Source organism: Camelus ferus, chromosome 35 (genome assembly GCF_009834535.1).
Source record: "Camelus ferus isolate YT-003-E chromosome 35, BCGSAC_Cfer_1.0, whole genome shotgun sequence".
Lineage (NCBI taxonomy): Eukaryota > Metazoa > Chordata > Mammalia > Artiodactyla > Camelidae > Camelus > Camelus ferus.
Genome location: NC_045730.1, coordinates 23,610,139 through 23,628,416, shown reverse-complemented (window position 1 = coordinate 23,628,416; position 18,278 = coordinate 23,610,139). Strand labels below are relative to the sequence as shown.

General features: G+C 40.8%; 1 protein-coding gene across 3 annotated transcripts in view; it reads left to right on the top strand.

Moving 5' to 3' along the window:
* Positions 1-18,278, top strand: part of ARMC4 (armadillo repeat containing 4) — a 141,271-nt gene that overhangs the window by 25,614 nt on the left and 97,379 nt on the right. For all 3 annotated transcript variants that reach the window (XM_032473528.1, XM_032473529.1, XM_032473530.1), the window contains exons 6-10: positions 8,203-8,349; positions 8,754-8,963; positions 12,831-13,073; positions 13,803-13,913; positions 17,885-18,039. In XM_032473528.1, coding sequence (XP_032329419.1) covers positions 8,203-8,349; positions 8,754-8,963; positions 12,831-13,073; positions 13,803-13,913; positions 17,885-18,039 — 866 coding nt within the window. The remainder of the gene's footprint in view (positions 1-8,202; positions 8,350-8,753; positions 8,964-12,830; positions 13,074-13,802; positions 13,914-17,884; positions 18,040-18,278) is intronic.

Genomic DNA, 18,278 nt, shown 5'->3' with positions numbered 1-18,278 from the left:
TGGTGTTATTATGTTAAAAAGAATCTTAAAAAAAAGTCTTTCAAAAATGGAAAACAATGGCCACTGCTTGTGCACCCAAATGAAGTCTAGTAGTTAAAAAGAAAAATTAGGACCAGTTCCCTGAGAAACAATTCTTGTAAGTTAATACATATGTTGTTACACTGATGTGGGTTCACTTTAAAAACAGTCTCCAAGACAAAAAGAGTAGGACTTTTGTACCTAAAAACAAAAATGTTAGCAATCAGAAGGTACATAAATCCCATCATCTAATGGAATGTCTACTCAGCAGAGCCTGCACGGAAGTCTTCTTACATGATGCAGTGTAAGAAGTGAACACATTTTAATTCCTCGGGTTAATTGAGATGTGTGTGACTTGCATGTTTGTAATGCCCACTGAAACAGACTTAGTCCTCTTTTAATTTTGTTACAAAGGAGATGGTGGAAGTAATGGAGGGGAACCTCATCTCCAAAGGGGAATCTGAACTCTACAAATACAACAATAACTTTTTTCAGTTTTTGAGCTTCAAACTCTCTTTGCCTCTTGGCTATCCTAAATGAAGAGTGGAGAAAAAAGCAAAGATAATTAGATGAGTATGACAAAACCGTTATCGAATCATAAGTTTGTACCACCACTAGCTAGCATTATATGACCACATCAACTTAACTAGTGAAAAATGACAATTTGAAACATCTCTACAGCAGTCTCTTCAGCTTTAATTCCATTCATTCATTCACGAGTGCATACGATTAACTGGTCCAGCTAGAGCATAATTATGTGATACATGCTGCTCATCTAGGTATTCGTAAGATTTCTGATTGGAAAGAATGTTGATATCTAAGGCAGCTTAATGTAACGATCTGAAAACCTAATAGATCTTTTCAGGAAATTTGTTGCCTGATGTATTTGCAGCAACAATATGTTTTTGTTCCTCAAAGCATGCTTTCCCCCTCAAATTTATTTGAGAGGCTAAATAAAGTGGAGAACAGAAGCATTGCCTACTTCCCAGTTTGTAGAACACACGAGACTGCTTTACTTTTTGTTTTAAAAACACACACTGAAGTCCTGTTACAGAGGTTTGCATGCTGAGGAATTTCTAAATATGAGCATTGAGGAGTAAGTGGTACCAGATTTGGTATAAATGATGTTACATTTTACATGCATCTATAAATCTTCTGAATTATGATTATAAATTGTGTATTTGTAGGAAAAATATTAAACTCCATGTCCCTTTTTGGTCCACTAGCCTTTGCTGCTGGCAAGGGCTGCAGATCCTAAGCTGGATCCTGGCTGGTGGTGGTCTCCTGATACCTCTGTGTTCCTCTCCTGGACCATCCCCCACCCTCTTCTGTGTTTAAAATATTATAAAATAATATATTCACACATGCTCATTATAAGTATTTAAGCCATGCAAAGAATAAAAGTGAAAAGCCCCTTCCAGATGTTTGTTTATATATATACACATATGTAATTTTTATACCTAAAATGAAGTCAGACTGTTTGTGATTCTACATTGGGCTTTGTGTAGTTACTGTAATGCCTTGGTGAGCTTTCATATCTGCCTCAATCCTTTTCATTGCTACATAGTATTCCATTATACATATATCAGTAGTTTATTTAACAGTTCCCTTATTGATAACTTTTTTAGGTTGTCTCCCCTAATCAATTTTTTTTGTTATTATCACTATGCTGCAGCAAATATTTTTATATATTCTTTGGATATGTACACTATTTCTGTAGGATAGATTCTTTGAAATTGAACTGCATGGGTCAAAGAGTATGCACATTTAAAATGTTGATAGTTCTAATGGGGGGGTTGCTGTTCAGTGGGTATAACAGTTCAGTTATGCAAAATGCATCGTACCTGTAGTTAATAATACTGTTTGCGCACTTGAAAAATTTAAGAGTGCAGATCTTACGTTAAGTGTTATTAAAACAAAAAAGGGAAGAGGCATAAGGAAATTTGAGGAGGTGACGGATATGTTCATTGTCTTGATTGTGGTGATGGTTTCACAGGTATATGCATATGTCTGAACCCATCAAATTGTATACACTAAATATATGTAGAATTTTTGTATATCAATTATACCTCAGTAAAGCTGTGTTAAAAAAAGAGAATATATGCACAGTAAAGTTTGAGAGGCACTGCATTAATTTTTATTTTTATTTTAAAGGGAAATTATGAAAAGTGATCAACCAAGCTTGGTTTATGTATAAAAATTTTGTGATACTGCCGACAGGAAGCAAACACCAATTTACACTGTATCAATAATATACCAGAGGTTCTCACCTGTGGGTACAGTGTGAAATCAGTTCAGCTCCTCAAAACAAAACAAAACAAAGACTCTGATGCTCACATACCATTCATGGAAGTTTGAACTGAATTAGTTTGGAATGGGTTCTGGGCATTGATAATCTTTAAAATCTCCCTAGGGTATTAAAACTGCTCACCTAGGATTGAGATTCACTGTTATAAACTCTCACCAATCTTCAGCCTTTTAAAAAATTTTATAGGGGAAAATATATCTTGTATGAATTTGCATATTCCTGATTGCTAGTGAGGTTTGTAAATGTTTTCATATGTCAAGTAGCCATTGTATTGTGTACTTTGTCTATTTTCCTGTATGGCTTTTTGTCTTTTGATTCTTGATGCATGTTAATCTTTTGTTATAATTATTTGCAAATAGTTTCTCTCAGTTTGTCAGATCTCAGAATCAGGTGACTGGCTCATCCGCTCTTTCCTCCAATGATCTGAGAGGCTACTTTTGTCAAGTACTGTAATTTCACTTGTAAGAGTTTATTTCCAGATCTCTTTATGTTACACTGATTTATTTGGATGTTCCCATGCCAGTTCCATGCCTTTTTAATGACTGTAGCTTTGGTATATTTTAATATTTGATTGGCTAGAGAGTTTTATTAAAATATTTTAAATTTAAATGCATATTTTCCATTTCAGATCATCTTGAGAATGAGTTGAGACTCAAGTTAAAAAAAAAACAAAACTCAAAAATGCTGTGGGGATTTCGGTTGGCTTACATTAATTTATAAATTATTTTTGGATAAACTTCAATTTTAATAACATTGAATTATCCTATTTAGAAACATGGTACGACCATTCACTTATTTCATCTTTTTTATACTTCAGTAAAACTGAATAGCTTTGCCCCATATATTTACAACACGTTTCTTGTGAGATTCACTCATAGATATTTTTGCTATTATTATTTTGCCAGTACGGGCATGGGAACTTCTTTTCAAAGTACACATTTTGATTTGTTATTCTTAGCATATGGGACTTACTCATTTTTGAATATTGCTCTTGTATTCAACCACTTTACTAAACTATTTTTATTAATAATCATAATTATTCAGTTCATTCTTCTGAGTCTTTTTAGGAAGACTGCTACATTTCCTACAAATTTTTCCTTATTGCAATAGCATTCCAGTAAGTCATCAATTTATGTAAATGTTCCATGGCGATTTAAAAAGAATGTGAGGGAATCCTTGCCTTGTTCCTTACCCATTCCTCATTTAAAAAAAAAAAAAAGTTCTTAGCAAGCCTGCAGTCCAACAATCTGAGTCTAATTTCTTTTTTCTTCTGGAACACGATTTTCTCTTTTTCCTTGGAGCCCTTTCGCGTCTCATCTCTTGAGCCCTAGGTGTACAAGTGCTGAATCATCAGCATGAAATCAGTTTGCAAATAAACAGAAGGCAAAGCAATGTGTTTTACTACCTTGACTGAACGTGATTCTGTGCCACTCACTTGGGGCGCTGGCTTTTTACCGTTCCTGCTCCTGGGAGATGAACAGGATCTCTGAGCCAAACTCTGCGCTGGGGCGCCAGCCCCTCTGTCATCATTAATAAACAGTCGTTGGCAGGGTTCATGGCTCTATGAGTGGCATGTTTGGAGGAAAGAATGCTGAGACCATTGAAAGCCAGCTGGATGGCTGGTGGTGTCACCTCACTGGGTCTAACCCACTGCCTCCTGATTGAAGACGGAGGGGAACAGGGAAAGGGAGGCCTCTGATCCCCATCACGCCACTGCCTGCTTTCCTGCCCCCTGCCGGCACACAGGACTCCGACAGGAGGTCCCGAAGGATGACCCTGTGAGCGTGTTTGCCATCAAAGTGCCATCGACTAGCTTCCCGCATCCTTTTCTGAACCAAGTCACTGGAAACCTTTGCAGCACACTCTGAGTCACCTCGACCTGCTAATCCATGTTATCCCCCCGCAGGTACCCAAGGGGTCTCCGCTTGTCCACGCTTGCACCCTCCAGCAGCAGAGTGACCTTTAACAATGTCATGAGCTCACGGTAGCCCTCTCCCTCCTGGCAAAACCAACCACCCTTGAATATTTTCTATCAATCTTGAAATAAAGGTGCAAGTTCTCAGCCCAGCCTTTGGCTCAGCAGGGACTGTTGCCCACTTAGCTTTTCAGCTCATCTGGGACCACCCTGCCGCCTGCTCTCTGAGTCACGGCCATCTGGCCTTTCTTTAGGTCTTACCGCCGTCGCCGCGCCCCACTCCTCCGGTGCGCTGTCCCCGTCACTGGCGGGCCTTTCGTCACCTCCCTCGTCCTCCACCTGCTCTCAGCCGCGACCTCAGCCTGGGCATCGTTTCCTCACGGGAACCTTCCCTGATGCCCCCGCCCGTTAGAGTCCCCTGTTGTGGGCTTCCCTGGTCCCATGTCCGTCTTCCTTAAGGCACTTCTCAGACTTAAAGTTTCCATTGATTTGGATGAAATTTTTCTTCTCCACTGAACTGTGAGCTCCATAAAGGCAAAGCCCCTGCCTGTTTTCATTTATCAGGATGCCTCTAGTCCCTGGCATAGGGCTGGGCAAATAGTTAAGTAATTAGTAAGCAAATTCGTTGAATGAAAAAAATATAACAGTGGTTTCCGGCAGCTTGCGCTCTGTTTCACTCTTGCGTGCTTTCTTCGTTTCAACGTGGTCAACGTTTATTTCTTCCTTCTCAGCAGTACCGGGGGGTGGGGGGGGGGGGGCTATTACTCTATACACCAGGTGGGTAAGACTAATTCATTTCAGAGACTTTATTTAATGCCAGGGGAAACATTACTCTTAAAAATGTCCTCTATTCATCTTTCAAGAGGACATTTTGAGAAAACGGAGAGAAAGCAACATGAGTTCAATCTCACGTTTGGAGTCGGATGGCAACCGTGAACTGGGCCTCCTGGTCGTGGTAGGGAGCGTGAGCTCCCGAATGCCTTAGAGCCGGCAGAGCTGGAGATGCCTGAGGAGGATGAGGGAGGCGGGGTGAGGACAACCAGCGAAGGGACTGCGTTAATTTAAGATGTGGAAAAGCTGACTGGAAGCATTCTTTGAAAGCCTTCAGAAGCTAGGAACATAATATTTTACTCTGTTTTCTCCAGCTCTTAAAACCTCACAAATGCAAATGTGTGATAAAATGTGAAAAGAAGTACGGGCAACTCATTTCGTTCTCGGGGGAGATTTAATTGAAGAAGGAGCATATATGCATATCTGCCCTGCTTCTCCTCAGTAAGATGTTTATGGTCAAAGTGGAACGAACATTTGAAAATCCTTTGACATAGCTGGTATTTAAAGAATAGCAAATTGGCTAACATTTGTGGCTCTGTACGTTGAATATTTTGGCTCCCGTCCGCTGGTATTCATTCTGAAAGATTTATAATCCTTTGGGGAGTGTGGTCAGTGACAAGAGGAGAAGTAAATCCTGAAATGTGGAAAAACTAACTTTCCCTAATATAAAACTGTTCTAAAAAAAAAAATCCCTCAAGCCTATGAATGTGTTTCCAGATTTTCAGAAAAGGCTGATGATTTACAGAAAAACATTTTTTTTTCTATAAGGATCTAACTTCTTAATGATAAATGTAAATTTTCCATCATTTGGCCTCAACACCAGCCTAGAGATAATTCAGAAAAATACACAATCTTACCTTTCGGGCATTTGCTGCAATTTCTTGACTGAAAAATGTATCTGATTGGTTACAGTGTAAGTAATGAAATAAAGCTCAAAAGATGGAAATAGTCTAACAGGAGAAAAATGAAAAGAACTTGAAATAGGAAGCAATGATTGTGCTGAGTGTCTAAGTGGAAAATTGCTACCAAAGAAACGAGAATGCAAGAACAGCAGTCCAGAAGGTTTTCCACTGTGTACGACCGAGAATGTCAGGACAGAGCTCTCCTCCTCAAGGGAGCTGGACCTGGGGTTGGGAGGACTCTCGGCTCGACTGAGACATCACATGCTGTTTGACTTCTGGCCTTCTACTCACACATGAGTCTGAAGCCACTGCCTGAGAGCTCTCTTGACCTGAGGCTCTTGGTTTCCATTGTCAAATGTTTCATGTCGGAACCTAGCTCGGTTCCTTCGGGTACCCCAGGAGGAATTTTCTGCCTCCTTTTCACCATTTAAATTCAGAAAAGGAGCCTTGTTTAATGAATTCTCTTATTTTCTTTGCTTTTCTTTTTTCTATATTGTTTTCTTTAATTCATTAAGATGAGCATTTAGATTCTTCTTTTTGGTTTACAAAATATGTGCCTTTTTAAAAAGAGGAACAGAAAATGCTGGTGTGCGGGGGTCCTGTGCCCCCAAGCAAGGGAGTTTATGAAACGCTCAGTAATGAATAGAGGACTTACTGCTTCATGTGTTAAAACCAACTGTGGGGAAATTGGTGATGTTAGAATTTCTCTTGATATTGAGAAAAAGACACTAACAGCTATAGGAACAAAGCTTATTATTTTAAATGTAAGTAATAAAATTAAGGCTCTCGTCATTCTAAATAATCTTGAATACAGAGGACAGCCTGGATTACCCAGAGGGAAAATCAGAATGAAAAACAGAAGTGCCATTCATAACATTTTTAGAGATGTGGAGGGAATGATCTGGAAAGGAGTAAGAAGAAAGTCTGAAGTCTAAACATTTCCTTCTTCACTTTTTGACGCTCGCCCTTCGCTTATCCCACTTCAGTTTCTTATTTTAAACAGAACATATTGTGTTGAGTTCACAAGAGGATTGGCCAGTGTGCATTTGTGTGATATGAAGGAGGGGGTTGGGCCGCTTGAATATAATTTCCATTTTTGGGCTAAGTGTTTATCTACATACATGCACATATAATATGTAGCAATATAAAGTAATGATTAGCCAATGATCTTAAATATAATTTGAAAGTGTTTTTCCTTAAAAGAGCGAGAGAGAGAGAGAGAGAGATGTATTTGAGGCTATTGCTACTATGTTTTGAGGTAGAAATCCAAGGCTGTCTTTTATGAACACCTTTTATAAAAATAGTTTCCTCTTGGCTCCATTAGAAATACTGCTTTTGTGTCTTCTGAACTAATTCGGTGCTTACATGGGGACTCGTATGCCAATCACTGTCAGTAGCAGTAGAAGTAGTATGTACTGTGCTCTGTTCTTCAAAGATTTTCAAAGCTCTAATGATCAGTGGACATTGCTTTAGAATTCCTGCAACAAATTCTGATTTAACTTCCTGGCAGGCCTGATTCACTAATCAATCATTTACATTTTTAAAATCTCTTGGATTTTTTACAAAAGCAGTTCCCCGCTTCTCTTCACACGTGGTGATTAGCTGATCTGCACACTGCTGGGCCCGCAGTCCGCTCACCACAGTGAAACCATGTTTTTTTCTCTCTCATCCACCCGTCGGGTCCGTCTCCAGGTCTTACTGGAATTGCTGCCTCTTTCCCAGCCTTGCAGCCCCTGCTCCACTTGCCCTCAGTCCCAATGTGCATCGCCGTCCTGCTCCGCACGTGGTTTCTCTGGCTCCAGGCTTTCTCTGGTCCAGACAGGTTCTGTGTACATCTGCAGGAATAATTTTGACACAGTTTGCATTGCACAGTTCACAGTTCAAGGGCGGCCTATTACCTCCACGTAAAACTGACATTCCCCAGCCCACGTCTCAGGGCTTGCCCCCGGCTCTATTTAATACGCTAATACCACCTAGTGTTGTAGCTGTTTAAAGCAGACAGACCACCTTTGCACGGGGACTCTTAATTGGAATAATGTTTTATGACACCCTGTGCATTGGCTCCACATAATTCACTTAACAAATTATAACCCACTCGGAGAACTTGAAAAAACTGAATGTGCGGTGGATGGGGACCCACGCTTCCCAGTTCCTGGATTCATCACTATTTAGTCCGTTTCTATGGGAGTGTGATCTTACTTAACCTCTGTGGCCTTGTGTCTTTGCAGAGAGGAAATCAGACGGCTACAGTGATTGCGCTGTGTTCGATGAAGGATTTCAAATTAGCGCAAGAGACCTGCCAGTTGGCGATCAGGAATGTTGGAGGCCTTGAAGTTTTAATAAATTTACTTGAAACGGATGAAGTCAAATGTCAGGTGAGTGGCTCGGTGACGATGGAGGGGGAGCCTCGTTGGTACCTGCACGTGCTTCTCTCCCCAGCGCTGGGTGTCTGCCCTTCCTGAAGCGTGTCATTTGTCTTTGTCTGCTGTTACACTAATTACCTGTCTCTTCTGCGATTAGCTGCTCTTGTCAGCTCTCTGCCGTTCCTCCTCCTCTTCTGGTTCTTTTCCATTGGCCTGAGCTTCTGAAATGATGAATGTCTGTTTACTTAATTGAAGGAAAATGTGGAGGGTATGTCTCACACCTGGGAATAGAAACTGTTCCCTTAAGAAACTTAATTGGGGGAGGATTTTAGGTAGACTTGGGATTTAGAAATATATACGTAGCTCTGGTTCTGCATTAAGCACTCATTCACCTATAACTTTCTCTTCTCGTTTAGATTGGTTCATTACAAATCCTGAAGGAAATCAGTCATAATCCTCAAATCAGACGTAATATTGTTGAACTTGGGGGTTTACCAGTTATGGTTAATATACTCGATTCTCCATTTAAGTGTCTGAAATGTTTGGCAGCTGAGACAATTGCGAATGTTGCCAAGTTTCGAAGAGCCCGGCAGGCGGTCAGACGCCACGGGGGCATCACCAAACTGGTGAGTAAGTACCGCCGACATCGGCGGTGGGCCCAGAAGCCGCCGCCGAGACCCCAACTCCCCACTGTCCTTCCTGGCTCCTCCCGGACACTAAATGACAGCCACTGGGCGTGTTCTGGGAAATCTTCTTTTTGTATAACATGTCCTTGAAAATTATTTTTGTGTATTTACATTGGCAAGTGGCCAAAAAATGTGTTCAACCTCATTTTTCAATGAAATACAAATTTTTTAAAATAGAAGTTGATTTCGCCTATCTCCTGGGCAGGGGTACACTCATGTAGTGGGCAGCTTGGTGACAGGATGGTGACCCTCTGCAGTGGAACACCGTCTGGTAGCCCATGTCCTCTGCTGTGGGGACCTCACTATGAGGAAATGTCCCCAACGGGGACGGAGCTGCAGACTCTTACTCATCTCACTGTTACTTACAAGAGTGACAACTGAAAAAAGCGTATTTACAGTATGAGATTAGTAAGACAGTTTGCAGTATATATGCTTAAGAAGCACCTGTTGTCAGCTGTCAGTATTGTGTTTTAGAAGTTTATTAGCAAGGAATAATTGTGCATTTAATATTATATAAAATTGTTACAGGATTAAAAACTGATGGTACCCATTATCCCAACTTTTAAAGACGATACCCAACAGAGACAGCAAAATCACTTGAAATAAATACACAAAATTGTCCACCAAGGTTTTTCTCTGAAACGATTACCAAATTTCCTTCCTGTTTTCCTGCATTTACCAATTTGCTGTCTATTACTTTTATAATCTGAAAAAAATGATTCTTTCAATAACTATCACTGAAGGAGACAAGTTAGCATGTGCTCAACGCCCATGCCCCTGCAGGAAGCATCTTAATAAAGTACGACCTGCAAGTGCATTTTCACCCTCAATAGATCCTGTGTCACAGCTTTCATCACGCAGAATCGTCACCACTTCCGTACTTCACGTTCCTTAGGACAAGAGACGTGTCTTTTTCATCTTAGTGTGATAAGCACCTAGCCCAGTACCTTGCACACATAAAGGGTTCATAAATATCTATTGAACTAATACAGATTTATGTGAATGTGTATACAGTGAAACGTGTTCAGAAATTTCCTGGAAGAGATTCTGTGTATTTGTGCTGTTCACTTGGAATCTGTAGCACTAGACATTATAATGACTTGCCGCAAAAATAAGACGGACTCATGGCTGGACAGATGGATGCATAGGTAGCTGTGTGATGAAGCAGATATGGAAGAATGTTAGTTACAGAGTCTAGGTGGTGGATGTACATGGGTGTTGCTGCACAATTCTCTCACCCTTTGTGTATGTTTGAAAGTTTTCATAATAAAATGTTGGGGGGAAAAGGTCATTATTACTATGATTATCAGAATTCTGATTAAATAATAAAATCATACAGTAGGCTGATGGCCACTGAAACTGCTCCCATTAAATTTTATGAATGAACAATGTAATATAACACTAATATATGTTTTTATGGGCATCTTATGCGTCACGTTTGGGGGCCTGGAATTTGGACTGTTGTGCTAGCTTAATCAAAATAATGACAGAGGTTTTAATTTAATTTTAAATAACAGCTAAATTAGGAACAAGAAAGACCAGTGAGGGATAGACTAATAGTAAACTTGTAGTTGCTGAGTTGAGAAGGCACCTGGGAAGGGCCAGGATTGGGGGTCCATTTTTGGTTTGCTAGGTGTGGGGGAGGGAAGCAGGTGACATACAGGCAGGAGTCCCCTCTAAACCTGAACATGAGAGAGAGCATGCAAGGCAGAGATGAAGCAACAGGCTGGCTATGGCACCAGAGCAAGGGCACGGAGGGGAGGATCAGAGCAGGCAGGAGGGCCCTGGCCACTGTGGGGTCTGGGCACCTAAGTGGATGTCAGTCTCTGGAGAGGCACAGCTGATGGAAGACTGGGCAGAAGACACGAAGGTTTAGCACACAGGGAGAATGCATCCAGGAGGAAAATGTTGCCAGACCCGGAGCTGTTAGTCCTGGGGCCAGATTCCATGTGTTCTGTAGGTATAGTGCCCTTGACCCTTTCACTGGAAACCACTTCAAACACTTGTGGAAATGTGGGCCACCAGAACAAGGTGGTAGCAATATAAATATAAACAGAAATGTAAACAGAAATGCAAATAAATGTATGTCCCTGACCACAGTGATGTCACAATCTCATGGGTGTGGGGATGTGAAGGCAGCGGGGATACAGGCGAGAATAAAAGCATAATGGTGCATATTAGGCATTTCATGGAAGTCAGTGCTGGGAACAGGGAAGAAATTAAGGAGGGGATGATCCATCGACTCTCCTTGGAGAGGGGGGATCACGAAACAAATGAACATAACAAAACAGAAACTCACAGAGAACAAATGAGTGGTTTCCATTGGACGGGGGCAAAATAGCAGCAGGGAATTAAGAGGCACAAACTATTATGTATAAAATAAATAAGCAACAAGGATCTATTGTACGGGATAGGGAAATACACCATTATTTTATAATGACTTTAAATGGAGTGTAATCTATAGAAATATTGAATCACTATGTTGTACAGCCAAAACTAATACAATACTGTAAGACAACTATGTTTCAATGAAAAACCTTTAAAAATAAAAATAAATAAATTTGGATAGAGAGAAAACTTTAAAAAATAAAATTAAAAAAAAAAAAGAGTCTGGGGAGAAGAGAGGTCACCCCTCCTGAGCCTTGACAAGTGAGCAGGTGTCTGTCAGGCAGACACACCAGAGAGAAGAATTTGAGGGAGAGGAAGGCGTACTGCAAAGGCCCCGAGCTGGGAGACAGCACTGAGAGCTTGGTTAGTGCACGTGGCTGAACGTGGCCGGACGCAGTGCCAGACGGGCTGAGCGGTGGGAGGTGAAGGCCGGGACCCTGAGGATCGCACAGGGCCTTTTCCAATGAGCTACGGAGTTTGGACTTTATACGGATAATGAGGGAATAACTGTAGTAGACAGGTACTTGTAGACTGCCCTGTGTTCAAGCCCACTGTCTTAGAATTCCTTCTGTGCATTACCATCTTCTGTGCCCAGTGGGTACCCAAAAGCCATGCTAAGTTCTCTTCACGCCTGTCCGTTCTTGGGCCATGACTAATTAGACCCAGAGTGTCCACCTGATTCAAACCAGCATCCTCTCCCCCCTGGGAACTGGGAATCCGTGACACTATGTGGTCTGGGCTATTCCCTCTGAACCTGGGGATCGTGGTTGAGTGGTCATGACTGCAGGCCACAATTAAGTAGGAGAGAGAATGAGCAGACGTGCGTGGGATGAAGACAGCACTGGGAGGCCTCGCTTCGCCTTCTCTGAGGGGCGGCCTGACAGCCTGCTGCGTGCGTGTGAAGGGCCTCTCCCTTAAGGGCCTCCGGGACTTCCGTTACTGCAAAGAAATGAGAGGGTCCTGCCAGCTGTGCTGTTTGGTTTAGCTGGTTTCGGGAGCACAGGCGGAGGGCTCTGTCCTCCAAAGAGGCTCCTGGTTGAAGAGTGTGCCGGCCGTTCAGTTCTCGTGGAGCGCTCTGATGGCTTGAGGGAGCCTGCTCGTCTTAGCACCAAGGCTGAGGATGTGGTTTGCGAACCTCACTAACGTGAATGTGAAGAGCCGTATTAAGAAAACGCCATCTTGGGGGGATTAAATTTCTCATGGGAAGGAAAGGTTAATTCTCTCAAAGCTGAAGGAAACTGTTCTGAAGGTTCTGTTTGTTTCTTTGGCAGCTATGTAGTATGAAAGTTAATTTTTTGTTTTTTAAGGATTCTTACTTTTGATGGAGGTGAGCTTGGTCGCGACCCTGGGGCTATTGCACGATGAGCTCAGTTTTCTTTTACAGATTCCCACGTGTGTCGTGTTTATCCGTTCGCCTAGGTTGCTCTACTTGACCATGAGCAGAACGCGACAGAGCCCGCCTATTCAAGCCTGTATGAGACTGAAGACGTGGAGCTGGCTCGCTGTGGGGCACTGGCGCTGTGGAGCTGCAGTAAGAGTAACGGGAACAAAGAAGCCATTCGCAAGACGGGCGGCATCCATCTGCTGGCTCAGTTGCTGAAGACCTCTCATGAAAACATGCTAATCCCGGTGGTGGGGACGTTGCAAGAATGTGCCTCAGAGGTACCCAGGCCAGCTCTCCTTCCCTTGCTTTCTTCACCTTGACTTTCTTTAGCCAGAAAATAATTTTTAAAGTTATCATGACTGCTAAGGAATTTTTTTTTTTCCCCAAGAAGTCACCATTCTATTAGAAAGAGAAGCTCAAACTAATAGAACATTAATTACATTGGTACCTGGATGATGTAGTTTTGAAAATGTTGACTAAGTTCTTTTACTGTTATGTCGGTGTGTTAAGCTTAGACCACAGTGTTTGTTTACTAATAATCAACTATACTTCAATAAAAAAATATAAAAATGAAACAAAACATAACAGTATATTGGCTCAGAGTTTTTCGGTATGCTTTTTTGACCTTTTTAGCATGGGCAGGGTCTGCAGTGATGCATTCAATCCTTAAACGGTTATTTGTCCCTTCTCTCTTTGTGTCTTAATTAGTCTCACCAGACAGTTATCAACTTATTTTTTCTTTTTAAAGAAACAATTTTCAGCTGTATCATCTGTACTGTCTATGTTCTTATTAATTCCTGCTCTTTTATCATTAAAAAAAGATCATTAGTTACATTGGTACCTGGAAAATGTTGACTAAATTCTCCTATTGTTATACCAGTATGTTAATTTCAGACCATGGTGTTTATTTACTAAGAAAGTTTCTTCAGCGTCGTTATTAATAAATATGAATTGATGCTTATATTCATGTGTTATACCCATGTAAATATTGAAGTTTATTTTCCTAGGAAAACTGCCGAGCTGCCATCAAAGCAGAAAGGATAATTGAGAACCTAGTAAAGAACCTAAATAGTGAAAATGAGCAATTGCAGGAGCACTGCGCCATGGCCATCTACCAGGTACGGTGACTCAGGATGGTGCTGGAGTTCTTCGTGGAGTTTCAGGTGGTGTTTCATGAGGTCTCATTCTCTGGGGACGGTACTTAGGAATCTGCGTTTTTAAACAACCCCTAGGGATTTTCATGCACACATAGGTTTGAAAGCCACTGCCCTTTGGTAATAATAGATGCCTGGAAACGTCAGAGAGAAACCTGCTTCAACATGTTTGATTACTTACAGTTCTATAAAACACGTCCTGTCTGCTAAAATGATGTTTTTAGTGTAAAATAGCCAAATACGTACATGGTGCCTCTCTACTGCCTTTCATACATCCTGATCCAACACAGTGGTCTTGGGAAATATATCTCCTACCAAGACATGATGGATGAGTGAGTGTGTGTTCCTGCTTTACCTTTTATTAATTTGCTCATTTTAATCTTCACTAACTTTTTGTGGGTTGTAAGTTCCATAGTGTATCAGAAAACAGAGTAGAATCGTAAACCGGAAGAAAGGCCTGGGCAAATGTGCTGGCTGCTGTTGGCACCTGTTTCTGCCTAATCAGAGTAGATCTCCTAGAGGAATGCACTTTAGAATGTGCAAAGTGGGAGAGTGCACCAGAACGATGGAGTCAGAGAAGGGGTTCGTGTCGGTGGAGGGTTGTGTTAGTTTTCTGGGGCTGCCATAACCGTATGCGCTGGGGAGCTTAAACAGCAGGAGTTTATTTCCTCACAGTCCTGGAAGCTGGAAGTCTGAGATCAGGTGTCAGCAGGGTTGGTTCCTTCTGAGGACTCTCTCTTTGGATTGCAGGCTGGCGTCTTCATGTCCACCTGTCATTCTCCCTCTGTTTTCATGTGGTCCTTCCCCTGTGTCCTAATATCCTCTTCTTGTAAGGACACCAATCATATTGGATTCAGCCTACCTCAGTGACCTTATTTAACCTTAACTACCTCTGTCACATTCTGAGGTACGGGGGTGAGGACTTCAACATCCGAGTTTTGAGGGGACACAACTCACTCATAATGAGGATATAAAGATATATATATATATATATATATACATATATATATATACACACACACACACACACTACTTCCATAGTATAAGGTTATATAGTAATCTTAATGGTTACTCATATACACTCATATATAGTCATATGAGTAATCATTCAGGGTTGGCTAGAAATAGTGATTAATTTTTAAAAGTTGCAACTCAACCAGAACTGAAAGTCACTAATAGAAGATAAATTTAGCAGGTGCCTCCTGGTGTGTTACAATCAGGATTTGGTTTTTTTTTCTGTTTTTTTTTTTAACTGATGTAGAGTCAGTTACAATGTGTCAATTTCTGGTGTACAGCACAATTTCTCAGTCATGCATATGCATACGTATATTTGTTTTCATATTCTTTTTCATTAAAGTTATTACAAGATATTGAATATAGTTCCCTGTGCTATACAGAAGAAATTTGGTTTTTTGAATCTATTTTTATACATAGTGGCTAACATTTGCAAATCTCAGACTCCCAAATTTATCCCTTCCCACTCCTTTCCCCCCGGTAACTGTAGATTGTTTACTATGTCTGCGAGTCTGTTTCTGCTTTGTAGATGAGTTCATTAGTGTCCTCTTGTTTTTTTTTTTTTTTAGATTCCACATATAAGTGGTATCATATGATATTTTTCTTTCTCTTTCTAGCTTACTTCACTTAGAATGATGATCTCTAGGTCCATCTATGTTACTGCAAATGGCATTATTTTATTCTTTTTTATGGCCAAGTAGTATTCCATTGCATAACTATACCACAGCTTCTTTATCCAGGCATCTGTTGATGGACATTTAGGTTGCTTCCAGGTCTTGGCTATTGTATGTAGTGCTGCTCTGAACATTGGGGTGCATATATCTTTTTGAATTAGAGTTCCCTCTGGATATATACCCAGAAGTGGGATTGCTGGATCATATGTTAAGTCTATTTTTAGTTTTTTGAGGAATCTTCACAGTGTTTCCCATAATGGCTGCACCAAACTACATTCTCAACAACAGTGTAGGAGGGTTCCCTTTTCTCCACACCCTCTCCAGCATTTATCATTTGTGGACTTTTTAATGATGGCCATTCTGACTAGTGTGAGGTGATACCTCATTGTAGTTTTGATTTGAAATTTCTCTGATAATTAGTGATACTGAGCATTTTTTCAAGTGTCCATTGGCCATTTGTATGCCTTCATTGGAGAATTGTTTAAGTCTTCTGCCCATTTTTGGATTGGGTTGTTTGTTTTTTTGTTATTAAGTTGTATAAGCTGTTTATATATTCTGAAAATTAAGCCTTTGTCAGTCGCATCATTTGCTAATATTTTCTTCCATTCCATAGGTTGTTGTTTTGTTTTGTTGATGGCTTCCTTTGCTGTGCAAAAGCTTATAAGTTTAATCAGGTCCCATTTGTTCATTTTTGCTTTTATTTCTATTTCCTGGGTAGACTGCCCTAGGAGAACATGCTAAGATTTATGTCAGAGAATGTTTTGCCTATGTTTTCTTCTAGGAGGTTTATAGTGTGTTGTCTTGTATTTAAGTCTTAAAGCCATTTTGAGTTTATTTTTGTGTATGGTATGAGGGATTGTTCTAACTTCACTGATTTACATGCCATTGTCCAGTTTTCCCAACACCACTTGCTGAAGAGACCATCTTTTCTCCATTGTATGTTCTTGCCTCCTTTCTCAAAGATTAATTGACCATAGGTCTGTGGGTTCATTTCTAGGGCTCTCTATTCTGTCCCATTGATTCATATGTCTGTTTTTGTACCAATACCATGCTGTTTTGATTTCTGTAGCTCTGTAATATTGTCTGAAGTCTGGGAGGATTATTCCTCCAGCTTCATTCTTTTTCTTCAGTATTACTTTAGCAGTTCTGGGTCTTCTGTGATTCCATATAAATTTTAGGATTATTTGTTCTAGTTCTGTGAAAAATGTCATGGGTAATTGGATAGGGATCACATTAAATCTGTAGATTGCCTTGAGCAGTGTGGCCATTTCAACAGTATTGATTCTTCCAATCCAAGAGCATGGGATATCTTTCTATTTCTTCAAGTCATCTCTAATTTCCTTAATCAGTGTTTTGTAGTTCTCCATGTATAAGTCTTTCACCTCCTTGGTCAGATTTATTCCTAAGTATTTTATTGTTTTAGATGTGATTTTAAAAGGGACTGTTTCTTTTCCTGCTACTTCATTGTTAGTGTAAAGAAATGCAGTTGATTTCTGTATTTTAATCTTGTATCCTGCTACCTTGTTGAATTCTTTCATGATGAGGATTTTTGGTAGTGGCCCTCAGGGATGATGTGTGATAGGCATCACATGGCCTTAAAGACCAACTGTATGCTTAGGATAATAGCAAACCTATACCAAATTTATCATCTTTTGGCTCTACAAACTGGGAAGGATAATCAGTTGGGAACATCTATGTAGTACATATTTATTTCAAAGGATGACACAAACATATGGATAAACATATTTGAATAAAACATCAGTTGCTGTTGATATAACCCACTGCTCTGGGCATAGAAACTCTACCGGGGGAAATTCCTCACTTCTTAGATTTTGGGGTCATTGAAAATCTAACTGAATCCCTATCACTCACTCATCTACTATGTTTTCCCAAGGCTCTTGGTTACATTACTGCTGAAACCCTCCATCCTTGCATGCGGTATTCTAGGTTTCTTACTGACCTCTGCCTCTGTCTTGGTAGACGCCTAGGCTACCCCTGGACTGGCTTGGGAGGATTGCTAAGTATGTAGAAACTGCTAGACATTGCCAAAACCACAGAAAGGAAGAGAGACGCTGTCAGATAGCTGCCAGCATAGACAAGAATTATGTTTTATTTAGAGGCTCCTTCAGAGAATGATACTCTCTGAAAAGAAGTTTCATAGTTACTAGAATGGCGGCCTCTTTAGCAGTCGCTGAAAGCTTGCCACACCTTGACCAGTGACAGCCTCTGCTTTGGCTTTTTGCATAGTGTGCTGAAGACGAGGAAACCCGTCACCTGATGAGGCAGCATGGAGGACTCAAACCCCTGGCCTCTCTGCTCAGTGAAACAGACAATAAAGAACGGTTGGCCGCCGTCACGGGGGCAATATGGAAATGTTCCATCAGCAAAGAGAACGCAACCAAGTAAGAGAAGGCATTCAATGTTCTGTATTAAAATGGGTCCATCAAAAAACATTTTTCTGTTGTAATGCTACTTGAATAAAGACTTGATTCTAGTGCTACTCCTGCAGTTTTCATAGATGTACATTCTGGACTAAGTTGGCAGAGTTAAGAGATTCTTAGAAATGGAAGACCCTTACTTCCCATCTCACCACCTGGCAATGATCTTCCGTGCCTCAGTAGGAATAAGGGGCTTGCTGACA